Below are 12,917 nucleotides of genomic sequence, written 5' to 3'. Positions count from 1 at the left end.
AGGAAAATTAAATTTACAGACAAAATTGGAAAACTAAAATATATAGAAGTTGATGATTGGTTTATTACTTAAGATGTGATAAATGTGTTCATTTTTATTAGTGACACATTATTTAGTTTGCAAATTTAGTCTCCCTCGCATTACCCTTTTGCATTTGCAGAAATTTTTCAGTGTGTCCAGATACTATGCGGTACATCAAGTGTTATAATAAGTTTTTTTCCAGTACCAATTATATTATAATACTTTGTGTACCGAACAGTGTTTTCAGCACAATGAACAATTTCCCTCACAAGAGGTTTTATTGGAGCATTGACATTCTAAACAAGTAATGAAAAAAAAGGACATTTGAATTGTTGCCAATTACTAGTAGCAATATAATTGGTGTGGTCTACTGGTAGTAATCATAGCCCTTTGCTCCATTTGTTCGTTGCTGCCATCTAACTCTTGGATTTCCATAACTTCAACTCTTCGGTTCATCTTTTTCCCCAACTTTATGGCAACATCTGTTGGTACAAACCTCCCACACACGCTCACCTTGCACTGCTGCTTCTCAACCAAATGTGTCTCTATTACTTCAACACCAAATCAAAAAATCAGATTATTAGGTTTCGAACAAATTAGAACGTTTAAACGTATCCTTGTTTTTTACAAGACGATGTTTGAAACTACTCTAATTTAAGGACGTTCATGCCTACTTCTACGGATATCTTACCTTTCATATTTAGGAGGATCCTTCTTACTTTTCTGCAGCATGCATCGCAGTCAATATTGAGCCTCATCACCATGCAACAATACTGCAATTCATGCACAAAACAAAGGCGTATAGCCTCGTCAGAATCTCAGATTTTTTTCGGAAAATTGAAATTTTAAACTGTTGAGAAAGTGAAAGACAAGAACTTGCCTTTCTTGCCATGAAGTTGGAATTGTCAGAACCCGAGATAAAATTTTGTTGTTTTGATTATTTTGGGGAGAAAAAGTTGATGGAAAAAAAGTGCTTGTGGAATCTTTGAAAAATGTGGCTTGTGAGCCAACTGATATTCTCTACTTTTGGGATCTGATTATGTTCCAAGTTAAGAAAGAAGCATTTTTGTTCCTTACACTTCTCCCTAAAGCTTTTGCCTGTTTCCTGACATTATGGCAAGGTCAAGCATCACTTTTCTTCAACTCAAAGGTTTATGTTACAGAAAATCGAGTCCCAAAACACCGTGGAATCGAACAACGGACTTAATTATGTACATATCACCGATTAATCAGCGAGAAAAAACTAAATTACACGTCGAATTCAATTGTTCAAGGAATGAGGAACACTTGTGTTGGACTTATTTGGTTTGGAATAGCATCCTTCGAATCAATGAAATTTTTTTCAGAGGGTTTTTGTTCACTGCAGCGACTAGCCGAGTGGATGGAACTTTGGCTGCACCGGGATATCTGCATACGAGCGTCACCCTCTTCTCCGACGCATTCACCACAACAGATTCTATCTCTGCTAATGAAAGAAATTAGTGTTATGGTTTAAGAGATCGTAATTTGGATTATGGGAATTAATCAAAGACCCCAAGTTGCAAAAGTAGATGAAATAATCAGAAACGTCCATGGAAGCACATGCAGTTGCAGAGGTGGTCCAATTAGGACGCCCCAAAACATGACTAGCTGACAATCATATACAACTGGTATGGATTATGCTAATAGCATAAACAACTGGCCAAAAGGACATTCGGTAGCTCTGAATTAAAGTTACCTACTCGCTGCCGCAGCTAAAGTTCATAGCTTTCAACCACCAAAAAAAGCACTTAGACATTGTACGATACATGTTTCACATCAAGTGGGGGTTGGTGTATGTCCATGTGTTTCTGTGGCATAAACATTCAACTCCGTATATACTTCTTGTAGTCGTATTTTTTGCGATCTTACGAAAATTGGTAAAGTTATATCAAGTTTTGCACTGTTTATGCAACAAATATTCCACGTGCAAGACGTCCATTTTGTTGCGTAAACAGTGCAGGTAAAAATCCTAAAGGTGCTTTATTTTATTACCAACAAAGTAAAAGTAAATTAAACAAATTCATATTCCAATTTGCCGTGACGGTTCCAAATCATCTTAACGAAAGAGGATGAGGAAACTTACCACCCATTTTTGACATCATCTCGGAAAGTCTCTTTTGGCAATCGCTACAACTTATGTCAGCTGAGAGAACGACTTCCTGCAACTGCTTTCAACCATAAATACGCAAATAAGTAATCAAAACAAGACCAAAATGTAAGTGAATAAATCAATGAGATAGAGAGGCAGAGAGGGAACAAACCAGAGGCATGGACAAGGATTCAGCAGAGGCAAGACTGGTTCCGGGAGAAAGCGATCGAGACTTCATGACGAGTATTCCGAATCCTGCAGGGAGCTCCTGGTTAAGCCACGATGAAGGTCAGCACCACCGCAGGCCATGATCTCACTACTCAAACACAGCAATTAGACATTCGTTGTCGAAACGAGAAGGTGAAAAAGTAGACAACGATCGAGCAGCGGCTCCCCCTGCACGACTGAATAGTAATACTGACTGACTACTTTTCTGAGGCAATTGAGTTCTTCATACGAGTTGGTAGAATTAGAAAGAAGGGGAAACGCAGATAAATTAAAACTTGTTAAAGCAGCAACAGCAGCAACACAAAGGTGTCTTTTTATTTACTTTACTTTTGCCCCACAAGAGCACTAGTTTTTCCTTCTCCACACTTATACGACATCATTCCTACATATGACATTGATGTCGTAGGGAAACACTGATTGCGATACAGCTGTATTTTAGAGCCGTTTATGTATTAAACTATGCAGGTTGGTCGTCGTTTTCGTGGGCTCTGCCTAATCCTACCGCTCTGTTATTTCATAGGATCCCATCACTTCCATTCCATACAATCAATCTTCAAAACTTCTGGAAAGAAAGGAAAAAAAGGTTGATTGGATAGGGATCTGCAACGGTACATGGAACCTAGGATCCATACATCTGTATGATTGTATATAGCTGTTTGTGTATAATTGTATATAGCTGTTGTGTTTAAGAGCGACCAAGTCAAATAAAGCAACTCAACCAACAGAGTCAAAAGTAAGAGAGGGAATTTGGTCAATCACAATGACAAACGGCTAACGGTACTGACAAAAGGAAAGACAACATATTCCTTTTTTTTTTTTTTTTTAATTTACAACGCATGACTTGAAATTGTTATGCTTTTAAAAAAAAAATGTTTTTACTGTATTTTAAAAATAATCAGTTATAAAATAGAGCAGTTGAGCGTTTGATGAATTGTAATTTTTTAAAGTATTGAGGGTATGAAAGAAGTGTTTGTTAAATTTATAAAAGTTATATAATTACAAAAACATAGGAATCAGGGTGTCGATGGCAACTGTGGTAGCATGAGAGAGTGGTGGTGGCGACGGCAACGGTGGTGCTTTTTGTAGCAGTAATGGTGGGGATATATGGTGATAGTGCCAATAGTGGTTGAGGTGGTTGGGTGCAAAAATAACAATGGTGAAAAGGACGGCTGTGGCATCAACAGTAGTGGCAATTGTGGTTGTGGGGATAAAAATGGGCGCACACCAACCCTTCGTGTTACAAATTTTCTCCTCCGACACAATGTCATGTGTAATACTATTCCTTCCGTACACAACGATGGCGTCCAAGAGGGTGCAGAAAAGTCTCCCTCATTAAAAAACAAAGAAAGTATAAACTACAAAATGGGGGAAAGGGACCCCTCTGAATCCATTCCACCAAATCCTTCTCATCAACTAATCCAAGAACTTGAAATTTGATTCAACGGCTAAAAACAAAAGCTCATTTTAAAAGTTATAATAACTTTAATCGTTGGATCAAATTTCAAGGATCCGAATTAGTTGATGGGTAGGATTTGATGGACGGGATCCGAAGAGGATCCCTTTCCCAAAATGGGTTCCTAGGGGAACCACCTCAAACATTTATGCAAGTGATGGGTTAAAATTTTATTAAACCAAAAATACGTTATACAAAGTGCGAGCACGCAAAAAGCTCCAAAAAAGAAGGTTATTTCTACATCTCTACCCTGCGCCCAAAATTTCTGCTGACATTTTTGCAGGGGCATAAGGCCCCGTCAGGCTATTTGCTGCATTTGAACAGATAGTATATATACGTACACGGAGAGAGAGACTGGGATGCCATGGCTTCTCAAACGAAACATTTCTCAAGAGATGACATTCTACCGACTGAGATAGGAGGGGGCCTAAAAAAAAGCGGCATCAAAAAGATGCACAGCGATATAATATATACTTTGTGGATGACGAAAGAAAAAACCTACATCACTAAACTTGTTAGCGGAGGCGCAACAGAAGAACTGAAAAGTGAATCCCCTAAATATTTGCAGTTCTCTCGGTCTACTTTCAGAGATGATGAAATCATAAAACTTTCGCAAGCACCGGACCCCACAAGACGACGGGCGTTTTTGCCATCAGAAACAATGCAGTGGAGCTTCTGGACAGAGCTGCCGTTACCACGTCTTCTCTTCCTCGAGGACTTCCACTTCAGCTGGGCAAGTAGATCATCCTTCAAAAGATCTGGAACCTTGCCCAGTTCTTTAACCTTTCCATCTTTATCACTTTCAGCGAGCGGAACAGAATTATTACATCCGGTTTCTTCTTTCTTCAAGGGTTTGCTGTCACACACTGCAGATTGCACTGGCACGCAATCTGAACTCTTTCCGACAACTTGCTTTGTTTCTAAATCACATGATATTGAGCTCACAAGTTCTGGCCTGTCCTTAATCTGAGCCCATCCTATTCCCAACCACTCTTGAGAATGTCTTAATTCACCATGACCAACAATCAACACCCGCTTTTCTCCTGCACGCAGTGCAAGTAAATTCAGATATTGAAGCAAATAAACAGCAACACAAACGAGAAAAGGAAAACTATTATCAGTTGGATTCTCTTAAACTTCGTTGTTGCTATTAGATTTCAAAAACGAGAAAAATGGACAAACCTGGGAAATACACATGCAGTCTGTCATCAGGTTCCTTCTGAACTACAATCCCTTCCCACCATCCATCGTTCCACCAGACATCCACAACAGTCCCAACATCAACAGCCCATGAAACTCTGCCTTTGGTAGACGGTGGAGATGGCCGAACAATTGGCCTACCAAAAGTACGAAGACCCAATTGATCAGAAGCTGCAAGCCTAGAAGCCAAAATCCATTCCTACAACATGGAAACCACAAAGTTCAAGTAATCTATAGGTTAAAAACAGGTGTGCAAAAAAAATAATGAACAAAAAACAAATGATATAGATGACAGCAAAAGCATACCTCAAGTTTTTTAGCTTCATAAGCTGCATCCTGAATATCTTGATATTGCACCTTCACTTTATCTCTGTACCTTTTGATAATCAAAGCTTTGAACCAACACCCTCTAATGCCACTGTCCTGTGAGAGGACTTCAACCTGGGAACCAACTACTAAATGCTGTTGCGGGTTTTTATTCACCTCTTTATGAGGTAAAACAGAAGAACCTCCTCTTCCAAGGCAGAAGGATTTGCTTTTACTTCTGCAATCAGTCTCATGTTGATTTAGATTCTCCACATTATCACGTACAGCATCCGGAAACTCTTTCCAGTCACGGAATTCCAAGCGCATGTCATCATTTTGTGAAGAATGATGCCTCTTTTTAGGTCTGATACCATTGGCACCATCATTTTCTTCCGCTTCCAACCCTTCATCTGGCTGTTGAGAACTTCCATGAGCCTTCGAAGGAGCAAGTGTGTGCATGTATCTAAGTATCTCCTGTTTCCAATAACCTTGAACTTGAGTAATGTCAAAGGGCTGGACATCGTCATTTTCAAATTGCTTATGGCATACGAAGGGTTTCAAAAGAGTTTGTGTTGCCTCTCTCTTGAATTTCTCAAAATGCTGGGGGCTGAGTACAGTAGCTAATCCATCTATGCATTCAATACTGAGATCTTGAAGACAAAGAGAAAAGAAAATCTCCCTGTCATTAAAATTGTGAGGCAAAACTATACCAACCTCATCAACTTTGTGAAACCACCGCACCACAACCATCTTGTTGCCCCTAGAATCCTCGTACATATCTTCTAAGTATGCAACAAGACGTTTATCTTCCTCTGCTAAAACAAATACAAAATCATGAACCTGAAAGCATTTGGAAAGAGGGGAACAGAACAATGAGTTAAACGAAAATATTTTCGAACACGAAACACATTACTGACGGTAAGATGTCCGTGAAACAAGAAGTAAATGAAAAAAAAAACAATAGAACTTACTGAAACTACAACGCCATTCCGGCTAAATGATTGATAATGCCTTCGTTTTTTCCTGCATGTCCAAGGAGAGCCTAACCACATAAATTCAGTGGTATGCTTGCCTAACTTCCGCAATACAGTATCCTAAGAGAAAGATAGAGAATGAATATAAGCGATGACTGAAATGAAAATGTATGAAGCATAAAACAGGCAGGGGGAAGTATATAAAGAGTCACAAGTCTAATCCTTCTTACCTTAAAGATTTCAATCCCCAACTTGCAAGCATCTTTACCATCTGACACGCTTTCACCCAAATCGGGTGATTTGAGAAATGATGTATCTGACAGAATCACAAAACAAACAAATTAACATATGACATTTACCATGGAACAACAGTAAAAATTATAAGATAATTCAGACAGACAGGAAAACCAAACAGAAAAAAAGCAATCGACTACTAACAGAAATAATTGTGTAACTGAAACAAGCAGATAAATTGGGCATGGACAAGTATCCATAGCAGACAGGTGGATTAAACAGAGACAAAAAAAATATGAAGATATAAACCATCAAAGATAGCAAAAGATCGTTAGGGAACAAAAAATATTGTAGATTTGGCCATGAAAGGTCTTGACCTAGAGTTTTTGAGGGCATAAGGATCTGATGCTCTCAACCAGCTCTTTACAATTTAATTAAAAATCCTGCAGCCCAAATCATAGTCAGTTCATAAAAACAAGAAGACCAACAATACCATGAAGAACAGAACATGGTCAAGGTTGAAAGAACAGAGTAAGACACCAATGTTCAAATTAAGAACACACGCATAAAACCGGCCAGGCCACCTATAAGATCCTTCATTAGTGAATAACAAAAATCCCTATGCAGCTTGATAAACAAGGGTTGCAAAGAACAAGACAAAAGTCTCTAAGGTGTTCCAAGTTTTAAACACAGCAGAGAGGAAAGGAGGATCCCAGAAGGAAAAAGAATGACAAGACTTAAAAGTACGAGAAGGTTTTTCTTCATGCCGAATGGATCAACAAGAATTATACCGAGTTAGAGAAAGGAACTACAATCCAATTTGAAGAACAAGAGCTCTTGCAATTATGAGACAAATGCAAAACCTTTGTCTCAATACAAAGGTTGAAACTTTATCAAAAGGAAAAGATTTGTATAGGCCTGTCGGTGAAGCCGAGATTATTCCAAAATCCCCGTCTCATAAGTAGTGAAAGCTTTGTATAGGCCGGTAGGTGAACCTTAGAACAGTCCGCCCTATCAACCAGAGAAACTTTGGTTTCAACAAAACTTCGAGATAACCGTTGCAAAACCGGTGAGGAAGATCCAATACACCGAGCAAAATTCTGAGCAAAAATAAACACTTATCAAGAAACACACAGCCCGCAAGAGAACGGTTTTTTAAATTGGGAAAGAACCCTACTTGATGAATAAATCGACAACAAAAGTACAGGAAACCCAGAAAATCTATGCCCATCTCCAACAAAACCATCCAAAACCAACCAGATCTTCAACAAAGGCACACGAACCCATTGAATAGAAATACCAAAAAGATTTCAATTTTCCCAACAAGGAAAACTGAAAACCTCCAAATCCCCGAAAACAAACGAGAACAAAAAAGAAAGAGAGAGGTGACGAAATTCATTGAGAAATTGAACGAAAGGTACGAAATTTACCTGCAACGACGGAATCGAGCCAATCAATGACCTCTCTGCGAGACTTGAGCTTAACGAGCGAAGACATGGAGAACAACGAACGGATTCGGTGCGCATAGTGATAGGACATGTGCCGCAAGCTCTTCTCTTTGCCCACCACCGCCAGATCTGAGCTGCCGTCGCTCCGTTTCAGATAGTAATGGACCTCCCTCCGCCCTTTGTCGCTCGACACAAACACCTCATTCCATCTCAGGAAACCAAACGGTGCCTCTGCCGCCTCAGCCACCAATATCCCCATCCGCTCAAAGCTCGACAATTTAAACCCCTAATTGATTGAAAAGGACGGAGCTCTGGCTCTGAATTGATTGCCCACAAAACCCTAATCGAGGAGGACGAGCAAGATATCCAATTCCAAACCCACGAACCAGAGGCACTCTCTCTCTCTCTCTGTTTCTCTCTCTGTTTCTCTCTCTGTAAGTAGAATGGAAGAAGGGTTTGAAGAACAAATGTGAAATTTATTACTCAAGAGGGGAGGGGAGGGAAGCTAGGGTTTCGAGATTGCGGTACATTGTATTGAGATGGACGGCTGAGATTTCGTCCACGAGCATGACCCGCAGGAAAGTTGCGGGATGCTGCGAGCGTACCTATGGGATTACGAAATTCCGTAAATGCCCCTGGAAAAGTTTGAAAACTGCTTTGTGGTGGTATCGATCACATGTTGGAATTGGACATTTGACAACAGGACAAGGAACAAGTTGAGGAGAGGGAGAGAGAGTGTGGCGCCCGCAATACGCGGTGAGTAAAAGGAAAACTCGCTCAGTTTGGGTGCCAGCTGTCGACGGGATGAAAATCGAACGTGATATGTATTTGTATTTATTGATAGAGTAAATTATAATAATGATCTCTCAACTTTAATCAAATTAGAGTAATGATCTTTCAACTCATCAAAATATATAGTTATAGTCTTTTTAGTCAAATTTGTTAGAATTTTGTCAAAATAAATTATGTTGGAATAATCATTACTACAATTTGGGTCCCTCAACTCATCAAAACATATAGCCATGGTCATGTTCGTCAACTTCGTCAGAATTTTGTCAAAATGAGTTATGTTGGAAGGACCATTGCTACAATTAGATTAAGGTTGAGAGATCATTGCTTCAATTAGAATAAAGTTAAGGGACAATTTCTCCAGTTTGATTAAAGTTGAGGGACCATAATTGCACATTTTGACCAATGGTAATGAATTTTTAGTTGATGAATCATTGCTTCAATTGAGTTAAAGTTAAAGAACCATTGCTGCAATTTACTCTTATTAATTAGCAAGTAATGACACACTTATGAAATTATTAGATTTAATCTTTGAAATTTCGCTAATTAATTGAGTTTTGATATGATTAAACCAGAGATTATTAAGTTGAATAAAATAATCATACTCTATTAGCTATATCGAATTCAAAGTGTACACTCTTACTACATTTATGTATACACGTCGAAATGTCTAAGGTGAAAAATCGAACTTGATATTTATTTTTTATTTGCAATGACAAACTTACAAGTTATTAGGCTTAATCTTTTTAATTTCACTTATCAATTGAGTTTTGATCTAAGTAAACATTTTTCTTTTCTTTTTATTGAAAAAGAAGGACAATAAGTGGTGAACGACGATTATCTACATCTTTCAGGCTCGAAAAAAGCTAGTTAGAAATTGCATCATATTTATAATCACAATTAAACAGATTCATAACTTACGAAGTTTCGAACTCAAAACATTTCATTTTTTTCTTTAAAAAAGTTGTTCGCACTTTTTTCCGAACCACTTGTCGTGAGTCATACGAATAATTATTAAAATACATCAAATTCAAATTCAAAGTATACTCTCTGTCTACATTTATCTATAAGCGTTAAATCTATAGGCCACAATACAGTTGCGAAAAATAATATAAAATCAAGAAATCAAATAAATATTAAAAAAATTCAGATAAGGACGAGCATAAAAGCAATTGGGCGAGGTAGGGCCATCGGAAATTGCTCCAAAATACAGCTAAGCCGGCCCTTAAAAATTTGGTCCGCATCCAAAAGGCGGGAGAAGCATGCGGATATTTTACTTTCAATTTATGCAAGAGCGAATCTCAGCCGTTGCCTCCTTCAGATGCAAACCTTCTATTCCCATGATTTGTTTGGTAGGGCCATGAATTGGCGCCAAATTCCGGGGCAACATGGAGGGCCAAGAGAAAAGTCAACAAATGATCCCCAATCGAAAAGTTTAATCCGTCCGAATTATAGTCTTATAAGAGTGAAACTCGTCAAAAATTCTATATCACCTTATATTTTATTATAATATTTATACGAAAATTGACTTTACTGTAAGATGACAAATAATTTATAAAATGCATCAATTTTTAGAGAAGGCTAATTATATTAGCATCCCACAAGTTGTTGAATAAACCTCACATACTTAATACACCCCACATTTACTTTTTCAATTAAAAATTATCTTAATACACCACACTTTTTTCCCCATAATACCCTCATACCCCACATTCTTAATATACAACTTACATTTTCTACATACACCCCTACATTTCTCAAATATTGTAACACTCATTTTTAATTTTGCCGAATGATTTCAAATCATCTGAACGTTAGTTTGCCGAATGATTTCAAATTGAATGATTTGAAAAAAAATGTTTAAATTCATTTGAACGTTTTTCAATAAAAATAATAATAATTTCAAAGCTACTATGTTGTTTCCATTTTCTTGTGCATATTTTGGTCGAACCAAGTCGACCTACAAGAAAGCACCTTATGAATGTCATTGACTCAATCTGCAATCAATTCGCATGCCATGGTTTTTGAATTATGAGATTCATAAGTGCCAATTCTTGAATTATTAGATTGAGTGAGATTAAATAATTATCGATGTCGTCGAAATCACTAAAACAAAGAAAAATACGAAGTCTTACCTCATGTAAAGCTTTCGAAACACTGATTTCACGTTCCGGTCAAAAATAATTTTTCTCAATCAACATGTTTATAGTTTCATTGCTTAGGGTTTTATTCAACAATGGAGGGTGTGAGAAGTTTTGATAATTGAAATAGATAAATAATACGTTAAAAGTGATTTGGGGTGTATTTATAAATTTTTTATTTTTTTTAAACCTAATAAGGTCAAAATTGTAATTGCATAGTATGGTAAATAAGTTATTAATATTAAATTTTAATGTGTAGTACATTCAACATTTTGTGAAGTGCTAATATAAAATGCCTTTAGAGAATCTTATTTAATTAAAAAGATCGAGGCTGACCTATAACACGGCCCCACTTGTAAACATGTCTACTACTCGGCCGTGCTTCTTTATTTTATTTCAATGCATGATTGAGTATAATATTTTCTTGGGAAATTACAATGGAAAACTTTATACAATGAAATGATAAATAATGTTTATTAATGTTACTCATTATTACGGTACGATAGTATTCCTATTCGTTGAGAAGTAAAAGGTTTTAAATTCAAATATTGTGAATGTCGAATTCGATATCAAATTATACTGCTCATTATGTGACTTAACTAAACACTTTCTTTCCTTAATATAAAATGTCGTTGTGTTTATTAATAACAGTGATGGGGTTAACCAGCTCTATGTCATCATGATTTGGGACAGGGTTGTCTATTAGTGTAACTCATAAGAATATTCTGTCATCTCGTGTCGGTATTCGTTAGGATCTCCCAAATACGGGCCTACTTCTATGAGATGTTTTGGGCTTCACATGAACCCGCAGGGCCCGAGATTGAAAGCACGTAAAGTTAGGTGATCTTAAAGCTTCAAGTCTCAAGGTCGTGGGCTTTGTAAAATAAAAGCCGCGTTCAATTCAAGTCCCCATCAATCCCTGCCTGTCTTCGGCTCAAAGTTATTAAAAACCAGCAATCTTCGGCCCAAAGTCAGTTTTCTCTTGATATTCTTCACATTTTCATAATTCTTCGTAAAAGCGTGGAATGAACCTCGTCTCTCTACTAAATGGAAATATTTTTACTCACTATCCTCAAATGAAGGTGATATTCATCATTTCATTTATTACCATTAGATGAATTTAAATTTTGAGAACTGTGAAGTGGGTAAATACAAAACTTAAAATTAAACTCATCTAATGATGATAAATATGATGGCGAGCATTACAATCACTTGAGACTGGTGAGCAAAAATGCATCTATACTAAACAGAGAAGTACTGGTTAAAACGGGATGTGCTCCTTCACTTGCATTCGAGTTCAAGTACTCATAAATTGGAGTAGTTTAATGTTGATTTGTTAAAAAACAAAAGGGTTAAAATGTGATAATTAAAACTATTAAGAGATGTTTATACCATATCATACTCTTTAGTGGTCAAAATGCGTAAATATAAAGAAATGATAAGGATACTCTCTCAAAGTATGATTTTTCGTCACTTTATCTTTTTGACACAATTTTTATAATATTGGCACAATAATTGTGCTAAAAACATGAGGTGGTTGAGAGTTCATAGAGAGTCTCACTTATGAAAGAGCCTACGTAGCATTTCTCGTATATATCAACAATAATTTGTGTCCACGGGCGGCTATTTTAACATCGTTTGGTATCAAGTTCGATTCACCCGAATGACAAAATCTATACGTAATAGTTCACTATTGATTAAACTCATAAACCATCTCCAATATTATTGTATAAATAAAATATGAACATAATTATGTAGCTAGGGTTTTTAGTGTGGAAATTGATTGAAATAATCATTTTACAAATACTAATGGCATAGTAGCCAAATATCAAACATATCGATCAAATGTTGATCATATATATCTTATACATTATATCGATTATTGACAATGTGTTCATCAAACACATTAAACATCAAATGTTGACCACATATCAATAATAAAAAACGTTAAAGATCGGCCAATCTTAAACGACATATAAATCAAATATCAACCAGATATCAAACAAACCCCGA

The 12,917-nt window shown here is 36.9% G+C and overlaps 1 protein-coding gene and 1 long non-coding RNA gene across 3 annotated transcripts; both read right to left on the bottom strand.

The window, feature by feature from the left end:
• Positions 1-202: 202 nt before the first annotated feature.
• LOC103402717 (uncharacterized) lies at positions 203-3,076 on the bottom strand. Its single transcript, XR_011577377.1, has 5 exons — positions 2,304-3,076; positions 2,126-2,207; positions 902-1,483; positions 713-794; positions 203-572 (listed from the first exon to the last, which is right to left on the bottom strand). It is a non-coding gene; the product is annotated as an uncharacterized lncRNA (long non-coding RNA).
• Positions 3,077-3,967: 891 nt separating this feature from the next.
• Positions 3,968-8,500, bottom strand: LOC103425428 (uncharacterized). Of its 2 annotated transcripts, XM_008363507.4 has the most exons (7): positions 7,957-8,094; positions 6,904-6,969; positions 6,523-6,608; positions 6,290-6,412; positions 5,319-6,158; positions 4,995-5,211; positions 3,968-4,855 (listed from the first exon to the last, which is right to left on the bottom strand). In XM_008363507.4, exons 2-7 carry the CDS (start codon positions 6,920-6,922, stop codon positions 4,311-4,313), a joined length of 1,830 nt encoding a protein of 609 aa, XP_008361729.3. In that variant the 5' UTR covers positions 6,923-6,969; positions 7,957-8,094; the 3' UTR covers positions 3,968-4,310. The 2 variants fall into 2 exon arrangements, with proteins under 2 accessions (XP_008361729.3, XP_008361728.3); XM_008363506.4 differs by lacking the exon at positions 6,904-6,969 and having other exon boundaries at positions 7,957-8,500.
• Between the last annotated feature and the right edge of the window lie 4,417 nt (positions 8,501-12,917).

The sequence above is a fragment of the Malus domestica genome, chromosome 16 (assembly GCF_042453785.1).
Source record: "Malus domestica chromosome 16, GDT2T_hap1".
NCBI lineage: Eukaryota > Viridiplantae > Streptophyta > Magnoliopsida > Rosales > Rosaceae > Malus > Malus domestica.
Note: the sequence above shows the minus strand (reverse complement) of the source record. Positions and strands in the feature narration are given on the sequence as shown.